Source organism: Trichechus manatus, unplaced genomic scaffold, assembly GCF_000243295.1.
Source record: "Trichechus manatus latirostris isolate Lorelei unplaced genomic scaffold, TriManLat1.0 scaffold00205, whole genome shotgun sequence".
NCBI classification, from domain to species: Eukaryota; Metazoa; Chordata; class Mammalia; order Sirenia; family Trichechidae; genus Trichechus; species Trichechus manatus.
In genome coordinates, this window is record NW_004444141.1 from 622,047 (window position 1) to 640,333 (window position 18,287).

At 39.3% G+C, this 18,287-nt stretch overlaps 1 protein-coding gene across 1 annotated transcript in view; it reads left to right on the top strand.

The window, feature by feature from the left end:
- LOC101340255 (phosphatidylinositol 3,4,5-trisphosphate 3-phosphatase TPTE2-like) overlaps positions 1–18,287 on the top strand; it is a 217,068-nt gene that overhangs the window by 198,421 nt on the left and 360 nt on the right. Inside the window, exons 15-17 of the mRNA XM_012558990.1 lie at positions 12,935–13,014; positions 16,250–16,345; positions 18,010–18,080. Coding sequence (XP_012414444.1) covers positions 12,935–13,014; positions 16,250–16,345; positions 18,010–18,080 — 247 coding nt within the window. The remainder of the gene's footprint in view (positions 1–12,934; positions 13,015–16,249; positions 16,346–18,009; positions 18,081–18,287) is intronic.

Consider the following 18,287-nt stretch of genomic DNA (forward strand, 5'->3'; position numbering starts at 1 on the left):
TTTTTTTTTTTTTTTTTTAATCAGTGCCATGATTGCTGGGGTGAGGTGGTATCTCATTGTAGTTTTTGCGTTTCTCTAATGGCTAATGATCACTAGAATTTCTTCATGTGTCTGTTAGCTGCCTGAATGTCTTCTTTGGTGAAGTGTGTGTTCATATCCTTTGCCTATTTTTAATTGGGTTATTTGTCTTTTTGTTATTGAGGTGTTGAAGTATTCTATAGATTTTAGGGATTAGGCCTTTCTCAGATATGTCGTGGCCAACAGTTTTTTTTCCCAGTCTGTATGTTCTCTTTTTACTCTTTTGGTGAAGTCTTTTGATGAGCATAAGTGCCTAATTTTTAATAGGTCCCATTTATTTAGTTCATCCTCTGCTGTGTGTACATTTCTAGTTATGCTTGGTATTCTATTTATGCCATATATTAGGGCCTCTGAGCCCCGGTGGCACAGTGGTTAAGATTTCAGCTGCTAACCAAAAGATCAGCAGTTCGAATCCAACAGCTGCTCCTTGGAAACCCTATGAGGCACTTCTACTATGTCCTATAGGATTGCTATGAGTCAGAATTGACTCGACGGCAATGGGTTTGGTTTTTGGTTAGTGTTGTCCTTATTTTTTCTTCCATGATCTTTATCATTTTAGGTTTCATATTTAGGTCTTTGATCCATTTTGAGTTAATTTTTGTGTATTGTGTGAAGTATGGGTCCTGTTTCATTTTCCTACAGATGGACAACCAGTTTTGACAGCACCGTTTGTTAAAAAGACTGTCTCTTCCCCATTTAATAGACTTTGGTACTTTGTCAAAGATTAGCTGACCATAGGTGGATGTGTTTACATCTGGGTTCTCGATTCTGTTCCAGTAGAATACGTGTCTGACATCGTACCAGTACCAGGCTGTTTTAACTACCATGGCTGTAGAGTAGGTTCTGAGATCAGAGAGTGTGAGGCCTCCTACTTGTTTTTTTTTCTTCAGTAAAGCTTTCCTTATCCAGAGCCTCTTTCCTTTCCATATAAAGTTGGTGATTTGTTTTTCCACCTCAAAGAATGTTGTTGGAATTTTGATTGGGATTGCACTGTATTTGTAGATCACTTTGAGTTGTTGTTGTTAGGTGCCATCGAGTTGGTTTCGACTCATAGTGAACCTGTGTACAACAGAATGAAACACTGCCCAGTCCTGTGCCTTCCTCATGATAGTTATTATGCTTGAGCCCATTGTTGCAAGCCGTGGTATATTCACTATTCTTTGCCAGCAACATAACTGAAAGGCGTCAATTCTTCTTTGGTCTTCCTTATTCATTGTCCAGCTTTCACATGCCTATGAGGCAATTGAAAACACAATGGCTTAGGTCAGGCGCACATTAGTCCTTAAAAACATCTTTGCTTTTTAACACTTTAAAGAAGTGTTTTGCAGCCCATTTGCCCAAAGCAATGTGCTGTTTGATTTTTTGACTGCTGCCTCCATGGGCACTGATTGTGGATCCAAGTAAAATGAAATCCTTGACAACTTCAATATTTTCTCCATTTATCATGATGTTGCTTATTGGTCCAGTTGTGAGGAGTTTTCTTTATGTTGAGGTGTAGTCCATAATGAAGGCTGCAGTCTTTGATCTTCATCATTAAGTGCTTCAAGTCCTCTTCACTTTCAGCAAGCAAGATTGTGTCATCTGCATATCGCAGATCGTTAATGAGTCTTCCTCCAATCCTGATGCCACATTCTTCATATAGTCCAGCTTCTCGGATTATTTGCTCAGCATACAGATCAAATAAATATGGTGAAAGGATACAACCCTGATACACACATTTCTTGACTTTATACTACACAGTATCCCCTTGTTCTGTTCAAACAACTGCCTCTTGATCTATGTACAGGTTCCTCATGAGCCCAAGTACTCTGGAATTCTCATTCTTCACAATGTTATTCATAATTTGTTATGACCCACACAGTCGAATGTCTTTGCATAGTCAATAAAACACAGATAAACACTTTCTGGTATTCTCTGCTTTCAGCCAGGATCTTTCTGACATCAGCAATGATATCCCTTGTTTCACATTCTCTTCTGAATCTGGCTTGAGTTTCTGTCAGTTCCCTGTCGATGTACTGCTGCAAATGCCTTTGAATGATCTTCAGCAAAACATTACTTCCGTATGATATTATTGATATTGTTTGATAATTTCCACATCCTGTTGGATTGCCTGTCTTTGGAATGGGCACAAATATGGACCTCTTCCAGTCGGTTGGCCAGGTAGCTGTCTTCCAAATTTCTTGACATACACAAGTCAGCACTTCCAGCGCTGTATCTGTTTACTGAAATATCTCAACTGGTATTCCGTCAATTCCTGGAGCCAATGTCTTCAGTGCAGCTTGGACCTCTTTCTTCAGTATCATCGGTTCTTGATCATTTCCTACCTCCTGAAATGACTGAACGTCAACCAATTCTTTTTGGTACAGTGACTGTGTATTCCTTCCATCTTCTTTTGATGCTTCCTGCATCATTTAATATTTTCCCCATAGAATCCTACAATATTGCAACTCAAGACTTCAGTTTTTTCTTCAGTTATTTCAGCTTGAGAATTGCCAAGCATGTTCTTCCCTTTTGGTTTTCTAACTCCAGGTCTTTGCACATGTGATTATAATACTTTATTTTGTCTTTCCAAGCGCCCGGTAAAAGTCTTCCGTTTAGCTGTTTTACTTCGTCATTCCTTCTGTTTGCTTTTGCTACCCGAGTTTGAACAGCAAGTTTCAGAGTCTCTTCTGACATCCATTTTGGTCTTTTCTTTCTTTCCTGTCTTTGTAATGGCCTCTTCCTTTCTTCAAGTATGATGTCCTTGATATCATTCCACAACTCGTCTGGTCTTTGGTCATTAGTATTCAACGCATCAAATCTATTCTTGAGATGGTCTCCAAATTCAGGTGGGATATACTCAAGGTCATATTTTGGCTCTCGTGGACTTGCTGTAATTTTCTTCTGCTTCAGCTTGAACTTGCATATGAGCAATTGATGGTCTGTTCCACGGTCAGCACTTGGCCTTGTTCTGACTGGTGATATTGAGCTTTTCCATCGTCTCTTTCCACAGATGTAGTTGATTTGATTCCTGTGTATTGCATCCGGTGAGGTCCATGTGTATAGTTGCCATTTATATTGTTAAAAAAAGTTATTTGCAATGAAGAAGTCGTTGGTCTTGCAAAATTATATCATGCGATATCTGACACCATTTCTATCACGAAGGCCATATTTTCCAACTACCAATCCTTCGTTTCCAACTTTCACATTCCATTCGGATTTACAGACTAAGACAGAATAGGAAGGACTTGGCAGTCTACTTCTGAAAAAAATTAGCCAGTGAAAACCTTATGAATAGCAGCAGAACATTGTCGGATATAGTGACAGAAGATGAGCCCTCATGTTGGAAGGCACTTAAAAGATGACTGAGAAAGAGCTGCCTCCTCAAAGTAGAGTCAAGTTTCCTGAACCTTCGTTTGCTGATGTGGCACTACTCAAAATGAGAAGAAACAGCTGCAAATATCCATTAATAATCAGAATGTGGAATGTACTAAGTATGAATCTAGGAAAATTGGAAATCACTAAAAATGAAATGGAATGCATAAACATCAATATCCTAGGCATTAGTGAGCTGAAATGGACTAGTATTGGCCATTTTGAATTGGGCAATCATATGGTCTACTATGCCAGGAATGACAAATTGAAGAAATGGCATTGCATTTATCATCAAAAAGAACATTTCAAGTTCTATCGTGAAGTACAACGCTGTCAGTGATAGGATAATATCTATACGCCTACAAGGAATAGCAGTTAATATGACTATTATTCAAATTTATGAACCAACTACTACAGCTAAAGATGAAGAAATTTAAGATTTTTACCATTTCTGCAGTCTGAAATTGATTGAACATACAATCAGGATGCATTGTAACTACCGGTGATTGGAATGCGATTAAAATTGATAATCACTTTGGGTAGCATTGACATTTTCACACTATTAAGTCTTCCTATCCATGAGCATGGTATTTTTTCCATTTATGTAGTTCTCTTTTGGTTTCTTACAGTAGTGTTTTACAATTTTCTTTGTATAAGTCTTTTACATCCCTAGTTAGATTTATTCCTAAGTATTTTATCATTTTGAGGCTATTGTAAATGGTATTGTTTTCCGGATTTTCTTTGCAGAGTTCTCTTTGTTAGTGTAGAGGAATCCAACTGATTTTTGTATGTTGATCTTGTACTCTGCCACTTTGCTGAATTTTTCTATTAGTTCCATTAGCTTTCTTGTGGAGACTCTGGGATTTTGTATGTATATGATCATGTCATCTGTGAATAAGGATAATTTTACTTCTTCCTTATCAATTTGTATGCCCTTTATTTCCCTTTCTAGCCTTATTGCTCTACATAGGACTTCCAGTACAGTATTGAATAGAAGGCGTGATAAAGGGCATCCTTGTTTGGTTCCCATTCTCAAGAGTAACGCTTTCAGTTTCTCTCCATTGAGAATAAAGTTGACTGTTGGTTTTGTATATACGCCCTTAATTATGTTGAGGAATTTCCCTTCTATGCCTATTTTGCTGAGAGTTTTTATTGGGAATGGGTGTTGGATTTTGTCAAGTGCCTTTTCTGCACCAATTGAGATGGTCATATAATTTTCGTTATTTGTTTTATTTATGTGGTGAATTACGCTGATTGATTTTCTAATGTTGAACCATCCTTGCATACCTGACATGACCAGTTGGTCATGATGTATTATTTTTTTGATATGCTGTTAATTTCTATTGGCTAGCATTTTGTTAAGAATTTTTTGCATCTATATTCGTAAGGGTTATTGGTCTACAATTTTCTTTTTTTGTGTTGTCTTTGCCTGGCTTTTAGTGTCAGGGTTATGCTGGCTTCATGGAATGAGTTTGGAAGTATTCCTTCCTTTTTTATGTTCTGGAATAGTTTGATGAGAATTGGTGTGAACTCTTGACTGTTTGGTAGAATTCTCCAGTGAAGCTGTCTAGGCTAGGGCTTTTTGTGTTTTTGTTGGGAGTTTTTTTTTTTTTTTTTTTTAAATAACCTCTACAATTTCTTCTTTTGCTCTGGGTCTGTTGAATTTTTCTCCCTCAGTCTGTGTTAGTTTGGATAGGCAGTGTGTTTCTAGAAATTTATCCATTTCTTCTAGATTTTCAAACTTGTTGGAGTATAATTTTTCATAATCTTCTGTTATGATCCTCTTCATTTCAGTTTGTTCTGTTGTAATATCACCTATCTCGTTTCTTATTTGGGTTATTTGCATCCTCTCCTTCTATTCTTTATCAATTTGTCTAGTGGTTTGTCAATTTTATTGATCTTTTCAAAGAACCAACTTCTAGTCTTGTTGATTCAGTTGTTTTTCTATTTTCTAATTCATTTATTTCTGCTCTAATCTTTATTATTTCCTTTCTTCCAGTGACTGTAGGCTTCTTTTACTGCTCTTTTTTCGTTCGAGTTGTAGGGTTAAGGTGTTGATTTTGGTCGTTCTTTTTTGATGTGTGTATTTACTGCTATAAATTGACCTCTGGGTACTGCTTTTGCTGTGTCCCAAAGGTTTTGATATGTTGTGTTTTCCTTCTCTTTTGAACCTAGGAATTTTTTTTAATTTCATCTATTACCCAGTGGTTTTTGAACAAGATGTTATTCAGTTTCCATGTATTTGATTTTTTTCCTTGTTCTTCTTGTTATTGATTTCTAATTTTATAGTGTTGTGATCACAGAAAATGCTTTGTACTATTTTGATATTTTAAAATTTATTTAGGCTTGCTTTGTGGCCTACAATAGGGTCTATTCTACAGAATGATCCATGTGCACTGGAGAAGAATGTGTACTGTGCTGCTGTTCGGTGGAGTGTTCTGTGTATGTCTATGGGGTCAAGTTGGTTGATTGTAATGTTTAGATATTCTGTATCTTTGCTGAGTTTCTTTCTAGTTGTTCTGTCCTTCATCAGAAGTGGTGTGTTAAAGAGTACTACTATTATTGTGGAACTGTCTATTTCTCTTTTCAATGCTATTAGAGTTCGTTTTATGTATTTTAGAGCCCTTCACTGGGGGCATAAATATTTATTATGGTTAAGTCCTCTTGGTGAATTGAGCCTTTAATCATTGTATAATGCCCTTCCTTGTCTTTTGTGGTGGATTTTGCCTTAAAGTCATTTTTATCAGAGACTAATATTGCCACTCCTGCACTTTTTTGGTTACTGTTTGCTTGATATTTTTTTTTCCATCCATTGATTTTTAGCTTATTTATATCTTTCTAAGATATGTCTCTTGTAGACAACATATTAATGGATCATGTTTTTTTATTCATTCTGTTACTCTGTTTCTTGACCCGTTTTAACCCATTTACATTTAGTGTGATTATCGATAGGTCTGAATTAACCACTGTCATTCTGTTGTTGCTTTTTTTGTGGTATTGACAGTTTCTTTGTTACAGTTGCTTTTCTGTACTGAGTTCTTTTTGTTTATGAAGTTTCTCTTCCTTTCCTTTGTTGTTGTTGATTTTTGTGTTTATTGAGTCTTTATGGTTTTCTTCTTTTTTATTTTGGTGAGTAGTTTTATTAATCATCTTTGTGGTTACCCTGAAATTTATCTTTATCTTCCTAGGTTTAAAACAGTCTATTATATCTTGATATCACCTTGACTTCCTCTCCATATGGAAATTCTGTAACTACATCATTTATTCCTCTTTTATTTTGAAGTTGTCATCATTTACAGATTGATGTCTCTAGTTTCCTTTATTCAGTCTTGTAGCTATTTTATGTTTGAGAATTCTTTGTCTTGGTTGGTATTTGTGTGATGCTGTAATGTGTCTTAATCTCAGGTTGTTGTCTGGTGTTGTTTCTCTATCCGAAGGATTTCCTTTAATATTTCCTGTAAGGTTGGTCTGGTTTTTACAAATTCCTTTAATTTCTGTTTATCTGGAAATGTCCTAATTTCATCATCTATTTGAGAGATGATTTTGCTAGATATAAAATTCTTGGTTGGCCATTTTTTTCTTTTAGGGTTTTAAATATGTCATCCCATTGCCTTCTTAGCAGCATGGTTTCTGCTGAGTAATCAGAGCTTAGTCGTATTGGTTCTCTTTTGTAGGTGACTTTTTGTTTTTCCTGAGCTGTTCTCAGTATTCTTTCTTTGTTTTTGGTTTTGGCTGGTTTGATTATGATATGTCTTGATGACTTTCTTTTGGGGTTTATGCCTTATGGTATTCTCAGAGCTTCCTGGATGGATATCTTCTCATCTTTCATATTAGGGAAGTTTTCTGCCAGCAAATCTTTGAAGAAAATCTGCTTTTTTTGGTCTCCTCTTGTTTTGGGATTCCTATCACATGTAAGTTATTCCTCTTGATAGTATTCCACATAACTGTTAGGCTTTCTTCATTTTTCTTTACTCTTTTTTCTGAGTGTTCCTCTAATAAATTAGTATCAAGGTATTTATCCTCTATTTCATTGATTCTGTCGTCTATTGATTCAATTCTACTCCTGTGTCCTTCCACTGAGTTATCTAATTCTGAAAATCTTTTCTTAATCTTCTGGATTTCTGTTTGCTGTTTTTGTATGGTTTCTAGTTGTCTATTTTGTCATTTTGTTCTTGTGTTGTTTTACTGAATTCTTCTAGGGTTTTGTCTGTGTTTTCCTTGATCTGTTTGAGTACCCTATATATGTCTTTTGAATTCCTTATCAGGTAGTTCCATTACCATTTCTTCCTCAGGAAGGTTTTCTGCCTCTTTATTTTGATCACTTGCTTGAGCCATCTTGTCCTGTTTCTTTAACTGATTTGATATTGTCTGCTGTCTCCATGGCATTTAGGTGTTATTTTATTTATTTATGATTTTTTGTTCTGATGTATCAGTGTGGGCAGGTTGAGCATACATTGCTGATCATTCATTTGGCAGCACTGGAGTGTTCACCACCTGTTTCCAGGTGGGCATGGCTGCAGCCAGTAGGACAAATCAGCATGGCTATTCACTGTGCATGAGAGATGGCTGTGGGTGTGCTGGCCACCATCGCCTCTAGTGAGGCAGTGTGGGAATGCTCACAATCACCTAGGTGCTTCCCCCACCTGCTTGGTGGAGTGGCAGGCAAGGGCCGGGTCAGGTCATTGACCAGGAGAAGTACGCAGGCACTCTCTCCTGTGGGGGAGGAAGACGGCAGCTGGCCAGGGTGTGCGCAGGCACTCATTCCAGCAGGGGAGTAGCTGGGCCTGCGGCAGGAGAGCATGCAGGCACTGTCTCTGGCAGGGAAGGGGTGGTGCAGGCAGCGGGGAGAGCGCACATGCACTCTCTCCATTGGAGGAGGGGCAGGGTGGCCGGCCCAGTGTATGCAAGCCCTCTCTCCGGTGGGGGAGCGGCAGGGCAGCTGGCTGGGATGTGTGCAGGTGCTCACTCCACTGGTGAAGTGGTGGGACTGGCAGCCAGAGAGTGCACAGGCACTCTCTCTGACAGGGTAGTGGTGGAGTGTGGTGGGGCATGTGGCCAGAAAGTGTGCAGGCACTCTCTCCAACATGGGAGGGTCAGGGTGAATGGCCAGGGGTGTGCAGGTGCTCTCTCCTGAGAGGGAGGGGTGGAGCAGACAGCCTCAGGGCACTCTCCCACTCCGCCCTTCTCCCAGTGCGGGAGGGGAGTGGACAAGACTGGGTGAAGGGAGGGGGAGAAGGACAAAGAATAAGAAAGAAGAAAAGAAATGGAGGGGATTGTACTAAGATCCCTGGTGTTCAAGGCAGTAGGGATGAGGGAGGGTTTGTGCCGCTAATCACCAAGAGGATGGGGAGAGGGGGAGTACACTCCTTTGGTGGGGGAGGGGTGCCTGTGCACTTCCTGCTGGGCACAGCCAATAATTGACATCTTGCTTCACTCCAGCTGCATCTACAGTTTCTCTATCTCCTCTTGGGCGCCCCTGCGATGTTGCCATCCTGTGCTTCTCAGCCAGATCGCTACTGGCTGTGTCTCAAGATGTCCATAGTGTTTCGGACTGGCTAGGAGGGCACCTCCTTGTTTCTCCCCTTGCTCACTGTTCTCATTCAGTTTCTTCCAGTCAGTGTTGATCTGATTCTGTATCCTTTCAGCTGATGCTCATGATTCCAGGACTGTCATCCGTATTTGTTTTGTTGCTGGATGGAAACCCCAGGTTCTGCTTGGAGTGACTTATCTCAGCCAATAAACAAGAGACCGAGGTGGGAGAGCAGAAATGTGCCTTTATTTCATTGCACAAGGAAAGGAACAGTTGGGGCTACTGCTGCCAAGACTGCTCAGTGAGGGTGACAGGGAAGGTTATTTTTATGGGGTTTACAAGCAGGAAGTTCATAGAAGTTACATCAGCAATGTTCTTAATCATACAACACAGGTGCAATGGGGTTTACATATGATTTCATCCATCACATGTTCATAAAATGGCAGTTAAACTCCACCCAGAGGCAGGGAAGTCACTATGTATGAGGTATTTAATGAGCTAAAAGGTTATCCTGAATGTCAGCATGGCACCTAAACCAGTTTCTGCCAATTTCCTCTAGCTTTGGGCAGCAGTTGAGAGGAACCAGGATTTTAATGTAAAACTACAGGGCATGTGTCTTAGTTATCTAGTGCTGCTATAACAGAAATAGCACAAGTGGATGGCTTTAACAAAGAGAAGTTTATTCTTTCACAGTCTGGTAGGCTACAAGTCCAAATTCAGGGTACTAGCTCCAGGGGAAAGCTTTCTTTCTCTGTCGGCTCTGGAGGAAGGTCCTTGTCATCAATCTTCCCCTGGACTAGGAGCTTCTCCACGCAGGAACCCCGGTTCCAAAGGATGCGCTCTGCGCCTAGTGCTGCTTTCTTGGTGGTATGAGTTCCCCAACTCTCTGCTGGCTACCCTTTCATCTCTTCCAAGATAAAAGGTGGTGCAGGCCACACCCCAGGAAACTTCCTTTACATTGGATCAGGGATGTGACCTCAGTAAGGGTGTTACAATCCTGCCCTAATCCTCTTTAACATAATCTAATCTTGCCTCATTAACCACAGGCAGAGATTAGGATTTACAACACATAGGAAAATTACAATAACAAAATGGAAGACAATCACACAATACTGAGAATCATGGCCTAACCGAGTTGACACCTATTTTTGGGGGAAAAAATTCAATCCATGACACACGGCAAGCAAAGGAACCAGGATTTTAATGTAAAGCTATGGGGCGTGCCAAGCAAGCTACTTGAGTCAGTGGAATTTTCCACATCCTGGGAACTCTTAGTTTCACTTTGTTTCTTGGGTCTTTGCTGGAGATAGATGGCGTGGTGTGTCTAACTAGGCTGCCATCTTGGCACCACTCCAAAACAGAGGCTTTTAAAAGTCCAATCTGAGATTCCTTATGAAGATTTCCAGACATAAATTGAGTTTGTGGCCTTAGCAGCTGTTCAGTATGGTATGTGTTTAAGACTAGCAGAGCAAACTTAATGATGCCTATATGGTAAGTTAAAATTCTCTCTGCATCTATGTAAATATTCAGGACAATCAGAATATGCTTCTTCCTTTGAGATTATTATAATCATAACAGAAGGAGGTGGAGAGACTGTCAGGAAAAAGTGTGAAAGACTTTGAAATGGGCAGTATCTTGTCTAGTGCACCCCTCCGAGGCTTTCTCCCTTTCATTCATTGTCTTTGAGCTATTTACAACTCTGGAGGTTGTAGAAAACTGATAATTAAAACTATTTTTGTCTATAGAAATGCAAATTAGTTGTCTCCAGTGGAATGCAATTGATTATTGACCCATTTGGCATCTATTTGTAAATTCATTCCATCTTTCCTCAGTCTGTATATTTGCAGGACTTTTAATTCTTCTTTGAACCAATTGTCACATTTTCCTGATTCTTTGTTAATTAATGAGTTAAATAAAATCTTTGACGTGTTAAAATAATGCAAGATACAGAATAATGCTATGGTATGCAACCATTTCTGTAAAACAAAAGGGAGAATGTGTTCATATTTATGTATATATATGTCTTAGTCATCTAGTGCTGCTCCAACAGAAATACCACAAGTGGATGGCTATACAAAGAGAAATTTATTCTCTCACAGTCCAGTAGGCTACAAGTCCAAATTCAGGGCATCAGCTCCAGGGGAATGCTTTCTCCATCGGCTTTGGAGGAAAGTCCATGTCATCAGTCTTCCTTTGGTCTGGGAGCTTCTCTGCGCAGGAATCTCAGGTCCAAAGGACGCGCTCTGCTCCCAGCACTGGTTTCTTGGTGGTATGAGGTTCCCAGGTGTCTCTGCTCGCTTCTCTCTTTTATATCTCAAAAGAGATTGCATTAAGACACTGATCTTGTCAACCCCATCAGTATAACCTCATCACAGTGATAGAATTTACAACACATAAGGAGATAACGTATAATCTGATCATAGTGGTAGAGTTTACAACACATAGAGAAATCACATCAAATAACATAATCATACAATACTGGGAATCATGACCTAGCCAAGTTGCTACACACATTTTTGGGGGGACACAATTCAATCCATGACAATATACATATATAAAAAGCTTCTGGAGGAATTTATATTTGATTAAATATACCTAAAAACAATAAACTAATAATAGTTATCTATGTGGGTCCGGGAGAACTAAAGATGTGGAGCAGGGGTAAGATGAAAACTTTTCACTTCATGCCCTTTTTACTTTATTTTTAAATTCTATAAATATATTTATTTTTTAACATGTAGGAATGAACTTAAGCGTATAAATCAATTAAATCAATTCTCTCTTCTCATGTGGTAAGTATTTGGCTTGGTTTAAGTTCTACATTTTACTAGAAAGAAGTGCACCTGGAATGGGACAGATGGCGCTGAGGCAGAGAAACTTGACCCCTAATGAAAAATTAACAGTATGCTGTTAGAAAGCAAACCATGGCAACCCCACCTGTGTGAGAGTAGAACTGTACTCCATAGGGTTTTCAATGGCTGATTTTTTTGGACGATCTCCAGTCCTTTCTTTTGAGGTACCTCTGTTTTGTATAGCAGCCAAGCCTGTTAACTGTATGCTGTTAGTGATAACAAAATTAAATGGAAACAACATAATGGTGGGATGAATAATTAAGAATGATTAATATAGGACTTTATTAGGATATTTTTTTACTTCTGTACCCCAACATTTAAGTGAAATATGCAAGGTTTAAAGGAAAGCAGTAAAAATTATTGGAGGGTTGAGAAACCAGCCCTTTGAGGAAATGCTAGAGGAAGAGGGTTGAAAAAAGGGCAAGAAACCATTTGTCTGCAAATATATTCTGGTATCCCACAAGAATGCTTAGATAGAACTATCCTATATTTTCATAGAGATGGTGTTGAGAATTGGACTTAAACTAGGGTTTGAGGAATTTAGAGAGTGGTGCAAAAAGCTCCCTGGGTGGCACAAACGGTTTGTGCTTGGCTACTAACCAAAGGTTGGTGGTTTGAACTCACCCAGCAGCACTGTGGAAGAAAGGCCTGGTGATCTGCTTCTGTAAAGATTACAATGAAGAAAATCCTGTGGAGTTCAGTTCTACTCTGACACACATGGGATCACCATGAGTCGGAGTTGACAACTACTGTTTTTTTGTTTTTAAATTAAAAAACAATATGATTAGAAGCCTGGAGAAAACAACACATTCACAAGAAGGGCTGCAAATCACCTTGCCTAATTTTTTTTTCCCCCAGAAAGGTGAATTCATGAGATTCTAAGTCCTAGAAGCTGGATTATATGTCTCCCCTCACCCCACTCCCCAGCCTTACAAATTTTCATTTAGCTTGAAGCCTTGTCTTTTCAAAATCAAAATCCATGTGAGACCCAAATAATCGAATACTGACACATTGTTAACTGGGATAATTCTCTTTTTAATTCATAACGTTAATTGGTGAGACATTTTGTTCTTTGTTCTAACTGGCCTATCTCTTTTATTTCATTCAGGTGTTGGGAAAGGTAATGGGAATGATCTGAAAGTGCAAGTAATAATGCAGAAAGAGATCGTGTTTTTCTGCTCTTTTTCTAAAAACTGCAGGGTAAGAGAAAGCGCGCAAACTGAAAATTCTGGTGTTTGTTTAAAGCCCAATATCAAATTGGCATGTTGACCTTCCCAAATCCTCACTCATCACAAAGAGACCCTATCTTAGTCATCTAGCGCTGCTATAACAGAAATACCACAAGTGGATGGCTTCAACAAAGAGAAATTTATTCTCTCACAGTCTAGTAGGCTACGAGTCCAAATTCAGGGTGTCAGCTCCAGGGGAAGGCTTTCTCTGTCGGCTCTGGAGGAAGGTCCTTGTCATCAATCTTCCTTTGGTCTGGGAACTTCTCTGTGCAGGAACCTCAGGTCCAAAGGACATGCTCTGCTCCCGGCACTGCTTTCTTGGTGGTATGAAGTCCCCATGTCTCTCTGCTCGCTTCTCACTTTTCTCTCTCAAAAGAGATTGGCTTAAGACACTATCTAATCTTGTAGACCTCATCAACATAACTGCTGCTAATCCATCTTACTACATCATAGTGACAGCATTTACAACACACAAGGAAATCACATCGGATGATAAAAATGGTAGACAATCATACAATACTAGGAATCATGACCTAGCCAAGTTGACAGTTATTTTGGGGGGACACAAGTCAATCCATGATAGACCCCATGTTGCTCTCTGGTCACCTTCTAACTTGGTGTCGCTGGGCTCTGACACCAGCCAGAACTAAGTTAACCTCATTGTGCAAAATAGGCGTTTCAGGCATTTTCCAGAACATATTTTCAATTCAGAGTGTTGCTTTGCCTTTCACCTTCCCACAAATACTGAGCATGTTCCTAGGAATCTATCAGGGTTTTAAATTCATGTATCTGATCATTTTTAGCCATATTCTCTTCTTGGTCATTTTCTCTTTTATTATATAGCACTGATTCTCAAATTTTAGTGTGCTTGAAAATCACCTAGGAGACTGAAAAAATGCTAAGTTCTAGGCTATACCCCAAAAGTATGATTCGGAAAATCTAGAATGGGGTCCAGGAATCTGCAGATCGAACACTGTCCCAAATGACTCTAATTCAGATGTTCTGTGGGACCATGTATGGGAAACAATGCAAACAATACGGATTGAATAGAAAGCTCCTTACCCAAAGCAATGAGACCTGGTGGTCAATATTTTGCTAAAATGTTGAAGAAATGCCTACGACTGCAGACCATTCTGAAGCAATAAAAAAGCTTCCTTCATGGGCCTGAGAAATGTGAACTTTTAAAATTCCCTCTCAGGCTTTTGTTCCGAGTCCTCCTGTTCACCTCTCAACAGTATTCCTCCACTCTTTGTGGCCTCCCTGACTTGAGTGCTTTCACCCAGGCCTGACCCTTGCCTTTCTGCTCTTCTCTCCACAAATGAGTTTTCCTTGGTTATGCTCATCTGTTTTCCCACTTTCAACTATTGTTTGTTCTTTCATTCATGCCACAGATAAACTTAAGAGCACCCACTGTGTGCCAGGCAATGTGATAGATGCAGGAGCTACAATTCAGCACATCCAGATTTACCAAACAAGCTTTTTCTCTGCTTCTGCAAATGGCACCAGCAGTCTCCCACACAGGCCTTAAAATGTGGTATTATCTTTGATCCTCTCTTCACCGTAGTTCCCTAAATCCAGTTAGTCACCAATTCCTATTGGTTATGTCTTTGAAATCTCTCTTCACTCTTTTCCTTCTTTTCTGTTCCCCCTGCCACTACCTAATCAAGGATCTCATCTGCTCATGCTTAGAAACCTACAATGGTGTCCTTACCTTCTGTTTCTCCTTCTACAATACAATATATATAGTCCTGCCACATGCATCCTGAAATGCTGCTCTCATTGTGAAGGAGCTTCAGGATAGAGCTGAAAACACAACTATGTGGCCATGGCGAAGCCAGCCAACATCTTGGTTCAATATTCCTATCTGTAAAGTAAAGATGACATCTCAAGTATTGTGAGGATCAAATCATATATATATGTGAAGCTGCTTTGTGAATTATAAAGCACTAAACAAATGGTATATGTGATAATTATCAGACGACCTTGCCACACAGGAAATGCCCCATCATATTCTTGTGCAACTTCATGCTTATTTCCTTGGCTCTTGAGTTCTCAGGATATGATTTTATCACGGCTGAGCTTATTTCCATCAGTAACTTGACCTGCAGACTCCATTCCAAGTAGGCTGGGTTCCCCCGGCCCTTGGAAGACAACACTCTAATTTCTGCTTCATGTTTTTGCTGATGTTTTCCCCTTGTGCCTGGATTGGACTCTCTTTTCTGTGCTCCACTTCATTTATCCAAATCCCTCCAAGCCCCACTCAATCCCTACCTCCTGTGTGAAGCTTTCGCATTGTACACCTCCTGCTAGCCTCCCCCAAAGTGCACAACAGCACTCAGTCTTCACCTGGCACTCACTTGTGTGACATTCCCATTGTTCCGTGTGTATACAGCTCCCTGAAGGCGCGTCTGTATTTTTTACAGTGCTTAGCGTAGACCTTCCTCATTGTGGGTGCCATTATTATACAAGGGTGAATCAGTAACAAATATACTCTTAGTGTAGCTTCAAAGTTTTCAGTCCAGAAACTTGACCTATCTTTGGTCACTCCATCCAGCAGCCTGCAATGGGCAAGGCCTATGATTCCGTCAACAAGCATGAAGTTTTTGATAAAATGTGATCAATTATGCATTGCTTTTTGAATGTCAATGCCAGCTTTGAAATGGATCTTCTTAGTATATTCTCAAAAGAGGCCCCAATATATGAAAATCAAGTCACACACATTTAATGCTTACTTGTTAAACACTAATAGAAAATTAATACTTTGCTTTCCATAGTGCCCCACCATAACCTCCAAACACTTAAATGACAGTGTTGTAACTTCACAGAAACAATGGTTAACCTTTCCATATAACATGTAGTAATGACGTTATAAGGAGCACTGGTGGCACAACAGCTAAGTGCTCAGCTGCTAACCAAAAGGTTGGTGGTTCAAACCTACCAGTAGCCCCTTGGGAAAGAGACCTAGCAATCTGCTCCCATAAAGATGACAGCCTAGAAAACCCTATGGGGCAGTTCTCTGTCACATGGAGTTGCTATGAGTTGAAAATTGACTCAAAGGCACCTAACAACAACTAGGAGGCTATGAGATGAAGAGTACTTGGTAAATACAGGAAGCCGAGATACGTGAACATTTACTTCGCTGTTGTGCTCATCATCTCGTCATCAGCTAGGCGTAACAGTTCTGAGTTCCACGTGTTCTTTCACAGATATATCATGATGCTGAAACAGACAAAGTAATAATTAATCTAATCAACTGTCCAAGTCTATATGATGATGTGAAAGTGAAATTTTTTTCTTCCTCAGTAAGTAATTCTTCTTGTTCTTGTCTAGTCTTTTGAATGATTTTGGTCTGGAATTTCCTTTACTACAATTTCCAACAAGGGAGATAATAGGATAGTCAACCCCTAGCCAGGGAGGGAGAGAACAACAAACACATGGGATTTTATTTTTTGCTCATTTGTTTTTTTCTAAGTTCTATATAATTTACAGGAGCCCTGGTGGCACAGTGGTTAAGCGCTCAGCTGCTAACCGAACCGCTCGGCAGTTGGAACCCACCAGCTGCTCTGTGGGAGAAAGATGTGGTGGTCTGCTTCCGTAAAGATTTACAGCCTTGGAAACCCTATGGGGAAGTTCTACTTTGTCCTATAGGGTTGCTATGAGTCAGAATTGACTCGATGGCAATGGGTTTGGTTTTATATGATTTACATGTATTAATTATGGAATAAGGAGCCCTGATGGTGCAGTGGTTAATTGGTTAATTCGGCTACTAACTCAAAGGTCAGCACTCAAATCCATCAGCTGCTCTGTGGGAGAAAGATGTGGCAGTCTTCTTCCGTAAAGATTATAGCCTAGGAACCAGTTCTACTCCGTCCTATAGGTTTGCTATGAGTTGTTTTTGTTTTTTTAATTATGGAATAAAACATTTTAAAAAATAAGATGCTTAAAAAAAATTTTTTTTTACTACATAGCAGTTTTGTATCTTTAAAACACATTGTTCCCAATGAAAGGAGGGAGATTTTACTTTCCTCTGATTAGAGATTACAAATTGTGCTTATTAATTCAATATTTAGTTTATGAAAAATGAGAATGTTTCCCATTGTCTTTGGAAGATACACTCTGGTAGATATACTCTGAATACCTACTCATAATTTTTATTTATACTGACCAGTCATATTAAATGTATGTCTGCATATTATTCTGTATGTAACAAATTTCTAAGCCTCAGTAGTTTCATTTTCCTATCAAACCATCGACCACAACTGCCAGCGAGCAACTGGGTAGGTCAATTCTATCTCCTGTGCCCTCCTTCGTTCCCTGCTTGGTCCCTGTTGTGGAAAACTCTCAAGTACTGAAATGGTAACTCTGTTCAACCAAGTGGCCTGGACAGTTCCCATACTGGATGGTTGCCCCTTGAATAATGGAACCCGTCTGAATTCTCTCTCAAACTCCAAGCAGAAGCAGGAGGTAAAGAGCACTGGCCCAGGGGACTTTGGTAATAGCCAGCCTTTGTGGTTGGCAAGAGCCATGAGATGAAAACACTTCCAAAGTTTTTAGGTACTTCTGGCATCATCATCATTATGGTTAATCTGTTTCTGGCAGAAACTGACAATATATTTGGGAATAAACAGGCATAGGTCCTTCTTAGATTCTCTTTAGCACTCTCTGAATCAGTTGAGAAGACCAGTACCTAAATATTATGGAAAAAGTAAATCTCCTTGACAACTGTGATATAAACAGCAAGAGAAAGGAACACCATTCTCTTAAAGCCTCCTTCTTTGTATTGTGTGTATTATGTTATAGACTGCAAAGTGCTGCATACTTAATGGCCACGGTTGATTGACAAATATGAGAATGAACAAAGGAATGAATTTTAATCACTTTGGAATGATTAGCTCTTGGTATCAGTTTTATTATGACAAATAACTTTTGTTCTTTTTTTTTTTTTTTTTTTACCATGTATTTTTAGGATCTTCCTAGATACTATGACAACTGCCCGTTTTTCTTTTGGTTCAATACATCTTTTATAAAAAATTACAGGTATGGCTATGATACAATCCAACAGAAATAGCTTTAATCTTCAGTGTATGGATGTAAGACAAGTCTCTTACAGATTGTCATAAACTCAATTTATAGAAACCAAAAAATCCTCGAATCACCATTCTTTGTTGCCATACCATCTTATCTGGTTATTTTTACATAAAGCTATACTGGAGACCCACTTTAATATTATCCTCAAGGTCCATG